Source organism: Carcharhinus amblyrhynchos, chromosome 18, assembly GCF_965287045.1.
Source record: "Carcharhinus amblyrhynchos chromosome 18, sCarAmb.v2.hapA, whole genome shotgun sequence".
Taxonomy (NCBI): Eukaryota; Metazoa; Chordata; class Chondrichthyes; order Carcharhiniformes; family Carcharhinidae; genus Carcharhinus; species Carcharhinus amblyrhynchos.
The window spans coordinates 38,699,308-38,713,027 of NC_137341.1; the positions used below are offsets into that span (position 1 = coordinate 38,699,308).

Below are 13,720 nucleotides of genomic sequence, written 5' to 3' on the forward strand. Positions count from 1 at the left end.
CGGCAGAGTGGCTGGCAAATAACACAATGGCTATTGATTTTGGGGCAGCCAATGGTGAGATATCTCCACTGTTGGAAAACTTGCCGCAGTGGTAGCTGGGAAATCCCAGCCTAAATCTATGAACTTTTGGTTCCTGACCCCTACGTACCTTTCTGTTTTTATTCAGATTTCCAGTTTCCCTTTATTCACTTTATCACAATCCTCCCTGTTTTTGTATACTTCAATCAGATCTCCTCTCCTTTGTGTAAAATTCCGAATCTTCCCGTACAACCACCTTTATTACATCAAAGTATGATTCGTTAATTTATAAACTCTTGTTGTTGTACTTTTAATAAGTTATTAGCTATAATGTTAATTGTGTATCATTAACTTTCTGTGTTACATGATCATTGATTCCTAATTAAATTTTTATAGTCATTGCATCCTTTCAACAGTTTTAAGCATCATCACTGAAATCTGAAATCACCTTCATTTTAAAGTTTTAAAGTTTAAAGTCTATTAGTGTCACAAACAGGCTGACATTAACACTGCACTGAAGTTATTGTGAAAATCCCCAAGTTGCCACACTCCGGCACCTGTTTGGGTATACTAAGGGAGAATTTAGCACGGCCAATGCATCCAACCAGCATGTACCAAAAAACAACACAGCACAGGAAATAGGCCTTTTGACCCAACAAGCCCGTGCCACCATTTTAACATTGTGAGTGCCCTTTTCTACCTATGACCTTTGTCTACGCATGTTAGACTGCACAATAAAGGAACCATAACCAGATCAAGGGACGACTAATGTCTTTTGGACTGTGGGAGGAAACAACTGTGCCATCATGCCACCCCATTCAGCTTATCTTAGAAGATGGTATATGTCAATTCTCACTCAACAGGCAGTGGTTAAGAGCATAACAAACTCGGGAAGTACAGCAGGGTCATTGAGCCCGTTCTATGGTTCAATGAAATTGTGATGACCTTCTTCATGCCCTAACCCTTCATTCCCTTTACAGCAAGAGAGATTCACTTTAGGGCAATCTCATTTTGCACCATTATTTGATCTATAAATGTGAATGAGTGATAGGCTTTTAGAAGTTCATGGGTACCTCATCAACCTCAACCCCTGACGCTTGTGTAAATACAACAAAAGTTTGTCAACAGTAACTGCAGCTACCACTATCATTATGAATGGAAATGCTTCACCTGCCTAGAGAACTAGGTAAGAGGTGAAAGAAAGTTTTTTTTTAACACAGCGATCTGGAGCGTCTCTCCTGAACGAAGGATTGGGGGAAGTTCATTTTTAGTTTTCTGAAGAGTTGAGGTTTCCTTTGATCAACCATAAATAAATATTTCTGTCAAATTTTCAATACTTGCACAGACAGAATTCTTGAAAATAGCAAAACTTGAAAATAAACATGACTTGCAGTACACATTACCTAATCACAAGGGCTAGTGTTAGCTAATATTTTTATCCATTAAACTGAAAGATTGCCTCATACATACATTGCCATTTTGTAACAACAGCAAGGTGCAGGGCAATTACTTGACTGTCAAACTGTACCTGACCCCTGTCCTACATTTTCCTTACCATTTATCATAGGGAGCCACTTAACGAAGAAAAATAAAGATGAGTAGGACTTTTCTGCCCATCTTAGTCCACCCATCCAAAATCACTGCTCAGAACCCTATCTGGATCTTGGCTTAAATATTTCCAAGGTTTTCAGTTCCATTGCTTGAGCTGGGAATTATTTACCTGATGCCCATGTGTACCACCTACTGGGCAACTTGGCAGAGGAGCAGTGACACATTAAGGACAAGAGCAACCAACTCTGGGTGGGCAGCTGGACCTGGGGGCCGCGTTTTTGTCTGCAAAGCCGATTAAGTGGTGCCTATCCAGGCTGCCATCCAATCACATACAACACTCCCCCCCACTCTGCCCAAGAGCTGCCAGCTAGTAAGAGGGATGGCATCTCAGCAGCCTCATCAACATCAACGTTAGTGGTGGCCAATTCTGGGGCTGCATCTCGAAGACAAGGGCGCATTGATATCTGTGAGCCCTCGAAGACAGTAGAGTTTGAAGGTGTCAGGGTCAGGCAGGAAGGTCAGTGCCAACAGAGATATGCTCCATGGTCCATGGAGCAGGCAACTGGGAGGACATCCCTCAGGAGCCCAATGGGAGGCCACCACCATTGACAAATTACCAATGAAGGCAGGGAAGAGGCCCTTAGGCCGGCCATAAGACATTCAGTTGGGCTCCTGACGGGCAATCATTAGCCACGTTTCTCATTGCTGGCAAAATGGCATGGCAACAGGAAGATATCAACCACCTCCCAAAAATCTTTCCGACTCTCAGGTCTTTGTCAACATGCCCAGAGAATTCTGGCCCAGATCCGCATCTGCTTTGCGTGCGATGTGCGTTTCCAGGACAGAGGCTGGGGAGGAGATCAGAACCATCGACAGAATGTTACCACCCTGCTCATCATGGGAGTCGGAGAGGGTGAGGGGCAGACATGGAAAGTTCCATTGGTCTTGAACGGGATTTTACAGTTTCAGGACAAGCGAGGCTATAAAATTCCCCCTGTTTTCAGCAAATAGAAATCACACCACAAACTTGACTTGTCATTGCCCTTATTTACATTGATCAAGGGTCAGGCTAGGGACAGAGCATTACAGGTCGTTGCTATGGCTAATGTTGTACAAATGATCCAGCCAACAATAATCTCTTTGACAAAATTGCTTGATACATTTAACTCTTTGCAATTTAAGATTTGATTTTCTGTAGTTCCCTTGCACCTTCTGAAAGTATGTTTTCCTCATGATAACATGCAGCAATTTCAGGACCAAAATAATAACACTGGAAAATTTCAATGGCAGTTTTGAAGAAGACAACAAAGAACAAAGAACAAAATCAGCCTGGGAAACAGGCCCTTCGGCCCAACAAGCCCGTGCCGCCATCTCGTCCCCCTCTCCACCCACGACCCCTGTCTAATGTTTTATGCAGTAAAAAGTCTGACAACACCAGGTTTTAGTCCAACCGATTTATTTGATAATAGACTCACAAGCTTTCGAGGTTTCCCTCTTCGTCAGGTGAATGGAGAGTTCTGGCCTCAGACAGAGCAGATAAAGCACAGACAGTTTAGAGATTACTGATTAGAATGTGAATCCTTACACCTAACCTGCTGTTCAAGACCTGAAGTGGCTGACAATGTGAGTGGAAGGAGCACTGATCACAGGTTAAAGAGATGCGTATTGTCTCCAGACAGTACAGTAAGTGAGGTTTTGCAAACCCAGGCAAGTTACGGGGGTTACAGATAATGCGACATGAACCCAAGATCCCTGTTGAGACCGTCCTCATGTGTGCGGAACTTGGCTATCAGTCTCTGTTCAGCGACTCTGCGCTGTCGTGTGTCGTGAAGGCCGCCTTGGAGAATGCTTACCCGAAGGTCAGAGGCTGAATGCCCGTGACCACTGAAGTGTTCGCCAACAGGAAGGCAACAGTATTGCCTGGTGATTGTCGAGCGATGTTCATTCATCCGTTGTCGTAGCGTCTGCATGGTCTCCCCAATGTACCATGCTTCGGGACATCCTTTCTTGCAACGTATCAGGTAGACAATGTTGGCCAAATTGCAAGAGTATTTACCCAGTACCTGGTGGATGGTATTCTCACGTGTGATGATGGCATCCGTGTCGATGATCTGGCATGTCTTGCAGAGGTTGCTGTGGCAGGGTTGTGTGGAATTGTGGTCACTGTTCTCCTGAAGACTGGGTAGTTTGCTGCGAACAATGGTCTGTTTGAGGTTGTGCGGTTGTCTGAAGGCAAGAAGTGGGGGTGTGGGGATAGCCCTGGCGAGATGTTCGTCTTCATCAATGATATGTTGAAGACTCCGGAGAAGATGTCGTAGCTTCTCTGCTCCGGGGAAGTACTGGACGACGAAGGGTACCCTGTCCACTGTGTCCCGTGTTTGCCTTCTGAGGAGATCGGTGCGGTTTTTCGCTGTGGCGCATCGGAACTGTCGATCTATGAGTCGAGCACCATATCCTGTTCTTATGAGGGCATCTTTCAGGGCCTGGAGGTGCCTGTCACGATCCTCCTCATCTGAGCAAATCCTGTGTATACGGAGGGCTTGTCCATAGGGAATGGCTTCTTTAACATGTTTAGGGTGGAAACTGGAGAAGTGGAGCATTGTGAGATTGTCTGTGGGCTTGCGGTACAGTGAGGTGCTGAGGTGACCATCCTTAATGGAGATGCGTGTGTCCAAGAATGCAACTGATTCTGGGGAATAGTCCATGGTGAGTCTGATGGTGGGGTGGAATTTGTTGATATCATCATATAGTTGTTTCAGTGATTGTTCACCATGAGGCCAAAGGAAGAAAATGTCATTGATGTATCTAGTGTATAGCATCAGTTGAAGATTCTGTGCAGTGAAGAAGTCTTGTTCGAACCTGTGCATGAAGGTGTTGGCATATTGAGGTGCAAATTTGGTCCCCATGGCTGTTCCGTGTGTCTGGATGAAAAACTGGTTGTTGAAGGTGAAGACATTGTGGCCCAGGATAAAGCGGATGAGTTGTAAAATTGCATCTGGAAACTGGCAGTTGTCACCATTGAGTACTGAGGCAGTCGCAGCAATGCCATCGTTGTGGGGGATGTTGGTGTAGAGCGCTGAGACATCCATTGTGATGAGGAGTGTCGGGCCATCCAGATTGAGGGAAACTGATTTAGGGACAATTTATTCCTGCCAATCAGCCTAACAGCACATCTTTGGGGTGTGGGAGGAAACCGGAGCACCCGGAGAAAACCTACGCAAGCGCGGGGAGAATGCGCAAACTCCCACAGACACCGGCCCAAATCCATGTGTCTGCACAGCAATCAGCGATAGTCACTGAGCTGTCGTCTTGCCCAGTATCTTGTCCAGCTTAGGCACACACTAACGACATGAAGCACTAGGCCAATCTCGAACAACCAAGAGCAGCCCCAGTACGACCCATCGCGTGTATGCCCTTCATTGGACACGAGGTGGACCGACTTAAAACCTGTGAATGAAAAGAGAAAAAACATTATTATCATACCATACCCATTTACATTACCAGGGACGCCCCAATGCTAATGACCCTTATTTAAAACAATCTCCTATATCCACCCATCTCCAACCCAGTCATGTGCCTGTCTAAGTTACTCTTAAAGGACTCTAGCGTGTTTGCCTCCACCACCTTACTTGGCAGAGCATTCCATGCCCCCACTACCCTCTGTGTGAAAAACCTCCCTCTAATATCTGTGTTGTACCGCTCCCCCCTCACCTTAAGTCCATGGCCCCTTGTCCTACGTGTCTCTATCATAGGGAATAGCTTACCTCTGTTTACTCTATTTATACCCTTCATAATCTTATATACCTCTATTAGATCCCCCCTCAGTCGGCGTCTTTCAAGGGAAAAGAGCCCCAATTTCTTCAATCTTTCCTCATACCCCAGTCCTTCCATATCAGGCAACATCCTGGTAAACCTCCTCTGCACTCTCTCCAGAGTCTCCACGTCCTTCCGGTAGTAAGGCGACCAGAACTGGACGCAGTACTCCAAATGCAGCCTAACCAACGTTCTGTACAACTGCAACATTAGACTCCAGCTCTTATATTCTATACCCCTTCCTATAAAGGCTAACATACCATAGGCTTTCTTCACCACACTCTCCACTTGCACTGCCACCTTCAAAGACTTGTGCACTTGCACCCCCAGGTCTCGCTGCGATTCTATACTCCTTACGGGCCTACCCTTTATCATATAATTCCCCCCTACATTATTCCGGCCAAAATGCATCACCTCACATTTATCCGGATTAAACTCCATTTACCATGTATCTGCCCAATCAACCAGCCTATCAATATCCCGCTGTATTGCCAGACACTGCTCCTCACTGCCCGCCAATCCAGCCACCTTGGTGTCATCAGCAAATTTGCTGATCACACCACCTACTCCCTCTTCCAAATCATTTATACACACTACAAAGAGAAGAGGTCCCAGTACCGAGCCTTGCGGCACACCACTAGTGACAGACCTCCAGCTAGAAAAGGACCCCCCCACTACTACTTTCTGACTCCTCTTTGCAAGCCAGTTCTCTACCCATCTAGATACCTGACCACATATCCCATGAGCTTTAATCTTCTGTATCAACCTACCATGAGGGACTTTGTCAAAAGCCTTACTGAAATCCATATAGACGACATCAACGGCTCGTCCTTCGTCGACCGTTTTTGTCACCTCCTCAAAGAATTCTACCAGATTCGTAAGGCAAGACTTCCCCTTTACAAAGCCATGCTGCGTATCCTTAATCAGATCGCAACGCTCTAAGTGCGCAAACATCCTATCCCTAAGAATCCTCTCCATCAACTTACCTACCACTGACGTTAAGACAGACTTATATTTTCATTATCCCCGTGAGTCGGGAGATGCCACTTTTGTGGTTTAGTTATAACAGTAGAAGTAGAGAAGGATAGCTAATATCACCGAAAGTCGTGCTCATCCAATGTTACTCTACCATGTTGGCCTTGACGTCAATGAAAAGTAATGCCCTCAGAAGGTTCTCGAGGGAAATAGTGCACAACATGATACAGGAATAATCCAACTCCAGAGCAATCACACCACTGCCAGTGATAAGTGCCATAGGTTCTCTCTGTAACACCACTGTAGACCTCAGTAACCTCACCAATCTGCACTAAATAGGTCATTGGTGCTTTTGCTCCAAGGGCCTCACTTTCCAATTGAGCATTTCAACCCAACAGAAAATAATCCCAATAATATTTTCTTTCAGGATAGCAGGATTCTTAAAAGTCCAGAGTGTCATTGATAGCATGTAGCCAGCCCTCTGTGCTCCATATTTAAATAGTGTTCCTTTTAAAAAGGGGGATTTCTTTTAAAAAGGTGGTCAATGTGTAAATAACTTAGACTCTGTTCAAAAACTCGCAAAGTCTCTGTTCAAAAGAAGTAACCAAAATTTATTTAAAATACAAAAATCAAACAAGGCAAACAATACATTAATATATGGCCATTCTGAGGTCTCCAAAGTGTTAGACAGCTCAGGTTCAGGGCTATGAAACCTCTCCAAAGTATGTGGGAGTCTCTCAAGGGAAAACTAAAATCTTTGCAGGAAAGGCACGTGCCGGTCAAGAGGAAGGATGGGAAGGGTAGGATTAGAGAGCCGTGGGTAACTAGGGATATTGAGGACCTGGTCAGGAGGAAGAGGGAGGCGTACATTAGATCTAGGCATTTGAGGACAGAGATAGCGTTAGAAGAATACAGAGGATGTAGGAGAGAACTTAAAAGGGGCATCAGAAAGGCAAAAAGGGGCCACGAAATGGCTTTGGCGGGTAGGATTAAAGAAAATCCTAAGGCATTTTACTCCTATGTTAGAAATAAAAGGATGGTTAGAGGGAAGATTGGTCCTCTCAGGGACAGAGGAGGGGAACTATGCTTGGAGCCTGGGGGAATGGGGGAGATCCTGAATGAATACTTTGCGTCGGTATTCACGCAGGAGAGGGGCCTGATGTCCGGTGCTGTGCTTGAGGAGTTTGAGGATCCGTTGAGGGATATAGTCATCACGAGGGAAGAGGTGTTGGGACTTTTAGACAGTATAAAGACGGATAAATCTCCGGGGCCTGATGGCATCTATCCCAGGCTGCTAAGGGAGGTGAGGGATGAAATTGCTGGGCCTCTGACGCAAATCTTTGTCTCTTCTTTGGACACAGGTGAGGTCCCAGAGGATTGGCGCATTGCAAATGTAGTACCGTTGTTTAAGAAGGGTCAGAGGGATAACCCAGGGAATTATAGGCCGGTGAGCTTGACTTCAGTTATAGGCAAGCTAATGGAGAGGATCCTCAAGGATAGGATGTATGAACATCTGGAGCGCTGCAATCTGATCAGGGATACGCAGCATGGCTTCGTTACAGGGAGGTCGTGCCTTACGAATCTAGTGGAATTTTTTGAAGAGGTGACAAAAACGGTTGACGAAGGACAAGCCGTTGATGTCGTCTATATGGATTTCAGTAAGGCGTTTGACAAGGTCCCTCATGGTAGGCTGATAGAAAAGGTGAAGGCTCATGGGATACAAGGCCAGGTATGTAGATGGGTGGAGAACTGGCTTGGGAGGAGGAGACAGCGAGTAGTAGTGGAAGGCTCCTTTTCCAATTGGAGGCCTGTCACCAGTGGTGTGCCGCAGGGCTCGGTACTTGGACCTCTTCTATTTGTGGTATATATTAATGACTTGGAAGAGGGGGTAGGTGGTGTGATCAGCAAATTTGCTGATGACACTAAGATGGTTGGATTGGCGGGTACTGAGGAGCAGTGCCTGGCAATGCAACAGGACATAGACAGGCTGGTAGATTGGGCAGATAGATGGCAAATGGAATTTAATCCGGAGAAATGCGAGGTGATGCACTTTGGCCGGAATAATGTGGAGGGGAGTTATACGATAAAAGGTAGAACTATCCAGAGTATAGATACGCAGAGAGACCTGGGGGTGCAAGTGCACAAGTCCCTGAAGGTGTCGGTGCAGGTGCAGAATGTGATGAGGAAAGCGTATGGTATGTTAGCCTTCATAGGAAGAGGTATAGAATATAAGAGTAGGAGTCTGATGTTGCAGTTGTATAGAACGTTGGTTAGGCCTCACTTGGAGTACTGCGTCCAGTTCTGGTCGCCGTACTACCGGAAGGATGTAGAGATCCTGGAGAGAGTGCAGAGGAGATTTACCAGGATGTTGCCTGGTATGGAAGGGCTGTCTTACGAGGAAAGATTGAATGAACTTGGGCTGTTTTCCCTTGACAGACGTCGGCTGAGGGGGGATCTAATAGAGGTTTATAAGATTATGAAGGGGATAGATAGAGTAAATGGTGGTAAGCTTTTTCCGCTATTAGAAATGGATAGAACGAGGGGTCACGGGCTTAGGGTGAGGGGGGCTAGGTATAAGACAAATATTAGAGGGCAGTTTTTCACGCAAAGGGTAGTGGGGGTGTGGAATGCACTGCCGAGTAAGGTGGTGGAAGCAGGCACGCTAGGGTTGTTTAAGAGTCACTTAGACAGCCATATGAGCGGGCTACATATAGGGGGATATAGTAGGCCTTACTAAACATTGTAGGCTTGGGAATATGTTTTGCCTCAGGGATGTTAGTCTTTGCCTGTTTAATAATGAATTTTTTGTCTCCACAGGCATTTAAGTCCAGCAAGGGGCATGCATGCGGCAGGTTGTAGTGGGCTGCTCTTGGACGTTGCTTCGGGAGTTGCCTATTGCTTCATGTCGTTAGTGTGCTTAAACTGGACCATCTCGAGGGCAACATGACAGCTCAGAGACTATCTCTGTTGCTGTGCGGACACATGGATTTGGGCCTGTGTCTGTGGGAGTTTGCACGTTCTCCCCGTGGTTGCGTGGGTTTCCTCCGGGTGCTCCGGTTTCCTCCCACATCCCCCAAAGATGTGCTTTTAGGCTGATTGATTGGGTACTAAATTGTCCCTAAATTGGACCTCCCTGATCCTCGCACGTTAGGTGTAGACTAAAATCATGAATAGGTCACTGAGACAGTGGGACGGCGGCGCGGGCTCGTTGGGCCGAAGGGCCTGTTTCCCGTGCTGTGTTGTTCTTTGTTCTTTGTTCTATCTGAGGCACTCAGCCAAAATACAGAATAATTACATCTTTTGTGATCTAAAATACACCTCTTCATTCGTTTAAAATTGATTTCATTTGTTTAATCCAGTTTTTGAGAAGTAACTCAGCCAATTGCAATTTGCCGCTCAGTACAATGATATTTCATTAGTCCACTCAATCTGCGCATCCTCCCATTTTGGCAAAACCCATTTCCTGGTTGCTATGTACTGATGGAAGCTTTCCATAGATAAACCTTCCCCACCGGAACATTGCCGAGAAAGTGAGATGTGTGATTGCTGGGCCCTAGAAATGCACTTTGTTTGGATAATGTATGCTGCTATAAAGTTACAACATTTGCCCCTAAAACTTTCTAATGCTTACTTTTGCTGACTAATGGATTTCTAGTTTATACCTCTAACCTTCTGACATTACTAATACACTTTGCAGCATTTGCTCTTTTTGACATTTCATATATTAAAACACATTCAAAACTTTGATATCTATATATTTTAAAATCATATTCATTTGTTTTAATACTGTTATTGCATTCACAAATGAGCAAACCGTCCATATTAACTTAAAGAATCATTTAATCCCTTCTTGCTACCCTGTCACTAAAAAGACTACATCTGTCTCTGAAACTCACTAATCTCACCTACAAATAGCAAGGATTTCTTTCTCCCCTTTGATATTCATTTTGTGCGTGATGCTACAAGTAAAAATCCACCTTTCTGCCAGAAGATATGACATATGAATGTGACTGTGGCTGATCATGTGTTGAAATCTGCTGATTAAGATAAAAAATTATTTATTACTAATAGGCATACATTAACACTGCAATGAAGTTACTGTGAAAATGCCCTAGTCACCACACTCCGACACCTGTTCAGGTACACTGAGGGTGAATTTAGCATGGCCAATACACTTAATCAGCAAGTCTTTCAGACTGAGGGAGGAAACCAGAAGACCCAGAAGAAACCCACACGGATGCAGGGAGAATGTGCAGACTCTGCACAGACAGCAACCCAAGTCGGGAATCTAACCTGGGTCCCCTGGTGCTGTGAGGCAGTAGTGCTAACCACTGTGTCACCATGCCTCCTTGGAAAGATACTGGAAAGCGTAAGGTATAGTTTAATACCTTGACTCCTATTCCCTCTGTGGGGTTCTCAGACATTAGCAGATCCACAATGGAATGCTACTGACACAGAGGGTAGGATTCCAGCCAGTGGGATCTTCTGCACCCACCAAAGTTAACAGAGATTTGAATGGCTTACCCCACCCGCCGTGGGGGAATTGGAAAATCTTCGATCAAGATTTCAATTTGTTAGTACTTTACATGGAGCCAATAAAACATTTCTTGAAGCATGATCACTGTCGTAATGTAGGAAACACAGTAAGAAGTCTCACAACACCAGGTTAAAATCCAACAGGTTTATTTGGTAGCAAAATCCTCTAGCTACTAGCTGTGCAATCGAAATAAATTTGCTACCAAATAAACCTGTTGGACTTTAACCTGGTGGTGTGAGACTTCTTACTGTGTTTACCCCAGTTCAATGCCGGCATCTCCAAGTAATGTAGGAAACACAGCTGGAAATGTGCATGGCTAACAGACAGTAATATTCCAACATAAACTGCATTCTATGTAACTAGCATTGATACAGGCATCAAAATAAAGCAATCAGAGAGTAGTTGGAAGGGGTTACTAGTCTGCAGCAAAAAAAAAGACCTCCTCACGTGAAAGTCATGTCCTTTTGAACTGGCTGTTAATATTTACTTTTAGACATTTATTATCTATTCTCTGCGTATCCTTTAGACCCGATGGTCCAACTCAGCTTTACTCCCTTTATCCTGGTTCTTGGAATGAAAGTTTAAGGCACCATGTCTTTCCTGAGCTTCTTGGGCAGTGATGCATTCACCTTCGTCCTTTTTTCACTTCTGGCTGGTTTTTACCTGCTATATCTTTATACCGGGTCCAAACCCTCAGCTACTTTCAAGCTCCCCCCAGGTCCCGCTCCTCTACCACTGATTGGGAACCTGCATAGCCTGGACTTAAAAACGCTGTACAGAAGTCTGATGGAGGTCAGATAAGTCTATCTCAGTTAAGCATTTAAGATTTTTTTAAAAATCCATTTGCAGGGTATGGGCATCACTGACTAGGCCAGCATTTACTGCCCACCTCGGCCTCGACAAGGTAGTGGTGAGCTGCCTTCTTGAACCACAGCAGTCAATGTCCTTGTCTGAACGTAGTACAATGTTTGTGACAGATTGAAAAAGGGGTTGTGAAAGATAAAGACAGAACCTGAACAGTTTAAAGTTTGTTCATTAGTGTCACAAGTAGGTTTACGTTAACTGCAATGAAGCTACTGAGAAAATCCCCCAGTCGCCACAGTCCGGTGCCTGTTCGGGTGCACTGAGGGAGAATTTAGCACATCTAACCAGCGTGTCTTTCAGACAGTGGGAAGAAACAGAGAAAACCCACGTAATCATGGAGAAGATGTGTAGACTTCGCACAGACAGTGAGCCAAGCCAGGAATTAAAACCAGGTTCCTGGCACTGTGCCACTGCGCTGCCCCCAGTGTTGGGGCTTTACATGGTAGGATCAGCACGATGATTATAATAAAAGAAAAGTCACTGCGGATGCTGGAATCTGAAATAAAAACAGAAAATCTCAGCAGATCTCTCGTTTTGAATCTGATTCGAAACATTGGCTCTCTTCTCTCCCCACAGATGTTGTCAGACCTGCTGAGATTTTCCAGCATTTTCTGCTTTTGTTTCAGATTCCAGCATCTGCACTACTTTGCCTTTGCAGTACCTCGATTGAAAAATATCTATGATAAGTCAATGAACATCATGCAGTTACTAAATGAAAATCAGTCCCGGGTCATTCAAGAATAACACGACCTCAGGACACACATAAGTTATTTACAGCCAATCAATTAGGTGTTTTGAAATATCTTCATGATTGTAGTGTAAGAAATTACAATGTATTAATTGGGATGGGCAAAGTCAGCACAGGTATAAGCATACGATAATGCAATTTCTCAACCTTAGCTGTTCTGATTTGAATGGCAGCATTGCAGAAATACATTCAGTTCTTTCAAAGCGTCACAGTGACAGAGTGGTTATCATTGCTGCCTCACAGCACCATGGACCTGGGTTCGATTCCCAGCTTGAGTCACTGTCTGTGTGGAGTTTGCACATTCTTCCCATGCCTGAGTGGGTTTTCTCCCACAGTCTAAAAATGTGCAGTTTAGGAGGATTGGCCATGCTAAATTGCCCCTTAGTGTCAGGGGGAATAGCTGGGGTAAATGCATGGGGTAAGGCCTGGGTGGGATTGAGGTTGGTGCAGACTTGATGGGCAGAATCCGCATTTAGGGATTCTAGGTGTATTCTAAGCAACAAATGGGTACCATCAATTGAAGGAAACACACACACATGCAGAGGAGTTGTGTGTTAGAGAAATTGTATGTTCTGCTGCAGGACTGGGACACAGTGCTCGGAAAAGCCACATTGGAGATGCTGGACTGCCCAGAATTACATTCAATGTGCAAGATTACATTACAGCTTAGCAAGTTTACATTCAGTCTTCTCTTCCTTCAGGTACCATGCTCAAAGGGGATATTGGTAACCATGGATCTCCATGCTAATTCTGCTTTGGAGGCGTGGATCATCTTTGTTGGTGGTACATTCATCCTGGTTGTGAGGCTCTTGAGAAAAATTGTTCTTTGTCTCCTTTGATCCCTTTTACCATCAACCTTTCCCATTGGCATCAGACCTTCGAAACAACGATTTTTCATTAAATGGCCAAAAATTTCCACCTGTCTCTTTCTGATCTTGGTCAGCATAGCTCTTTTACTCTCAGGTTTTACAAGCAGCTCTTCACTGATCACGTGACTTGTCCAAGGCATCCCTATTATTCACTCAAAAAACCACAACCCTGCAGTCTCAACCCTTCTCTGCACTACTTCACTGCTTGTCCAACACTCCCTTCCCTATGTCAGAATCGGAGTGATGTTAAATTCCAGGATTCTCAGCTTTGTTTCCATGACTGATTTTGAGTTGATTTTAGTCCTTTTCATTTCTTGCAGTGACTCATGGCCTTTCTCATCCATC

The 13,720-nt window shown here is 44.8% G+C and overlaps 1 protein-coding gene across 1 annotated transcript in view; it reads left to right on the top strand.

Moving 5' to 3' along the window:
- Positions 1 to 13,720, top strand: part of LOC145354731 (uncharacterized) — a gene marked incomplete at its 5' end in the record, with an annotated part of 58,646 nt that overhangs the window by 22,541 nt on the left and 22,385 nt on the right. The window contains 2 exons of the mRNA XM_080206185.1: positions 2,339 to 2,482; positions 11,481 to 11,686. Of these exons, the coding sequence (XP_080062311.1) occupies positions 2,339 to 2,482; positions 11,481 to 11,686 (350 nt within the window). The remainder of the gene's footprint in view (positions 1 to 2,338; positions 2,483 to 11,480; positions 11,687 to 13,720) is intronic.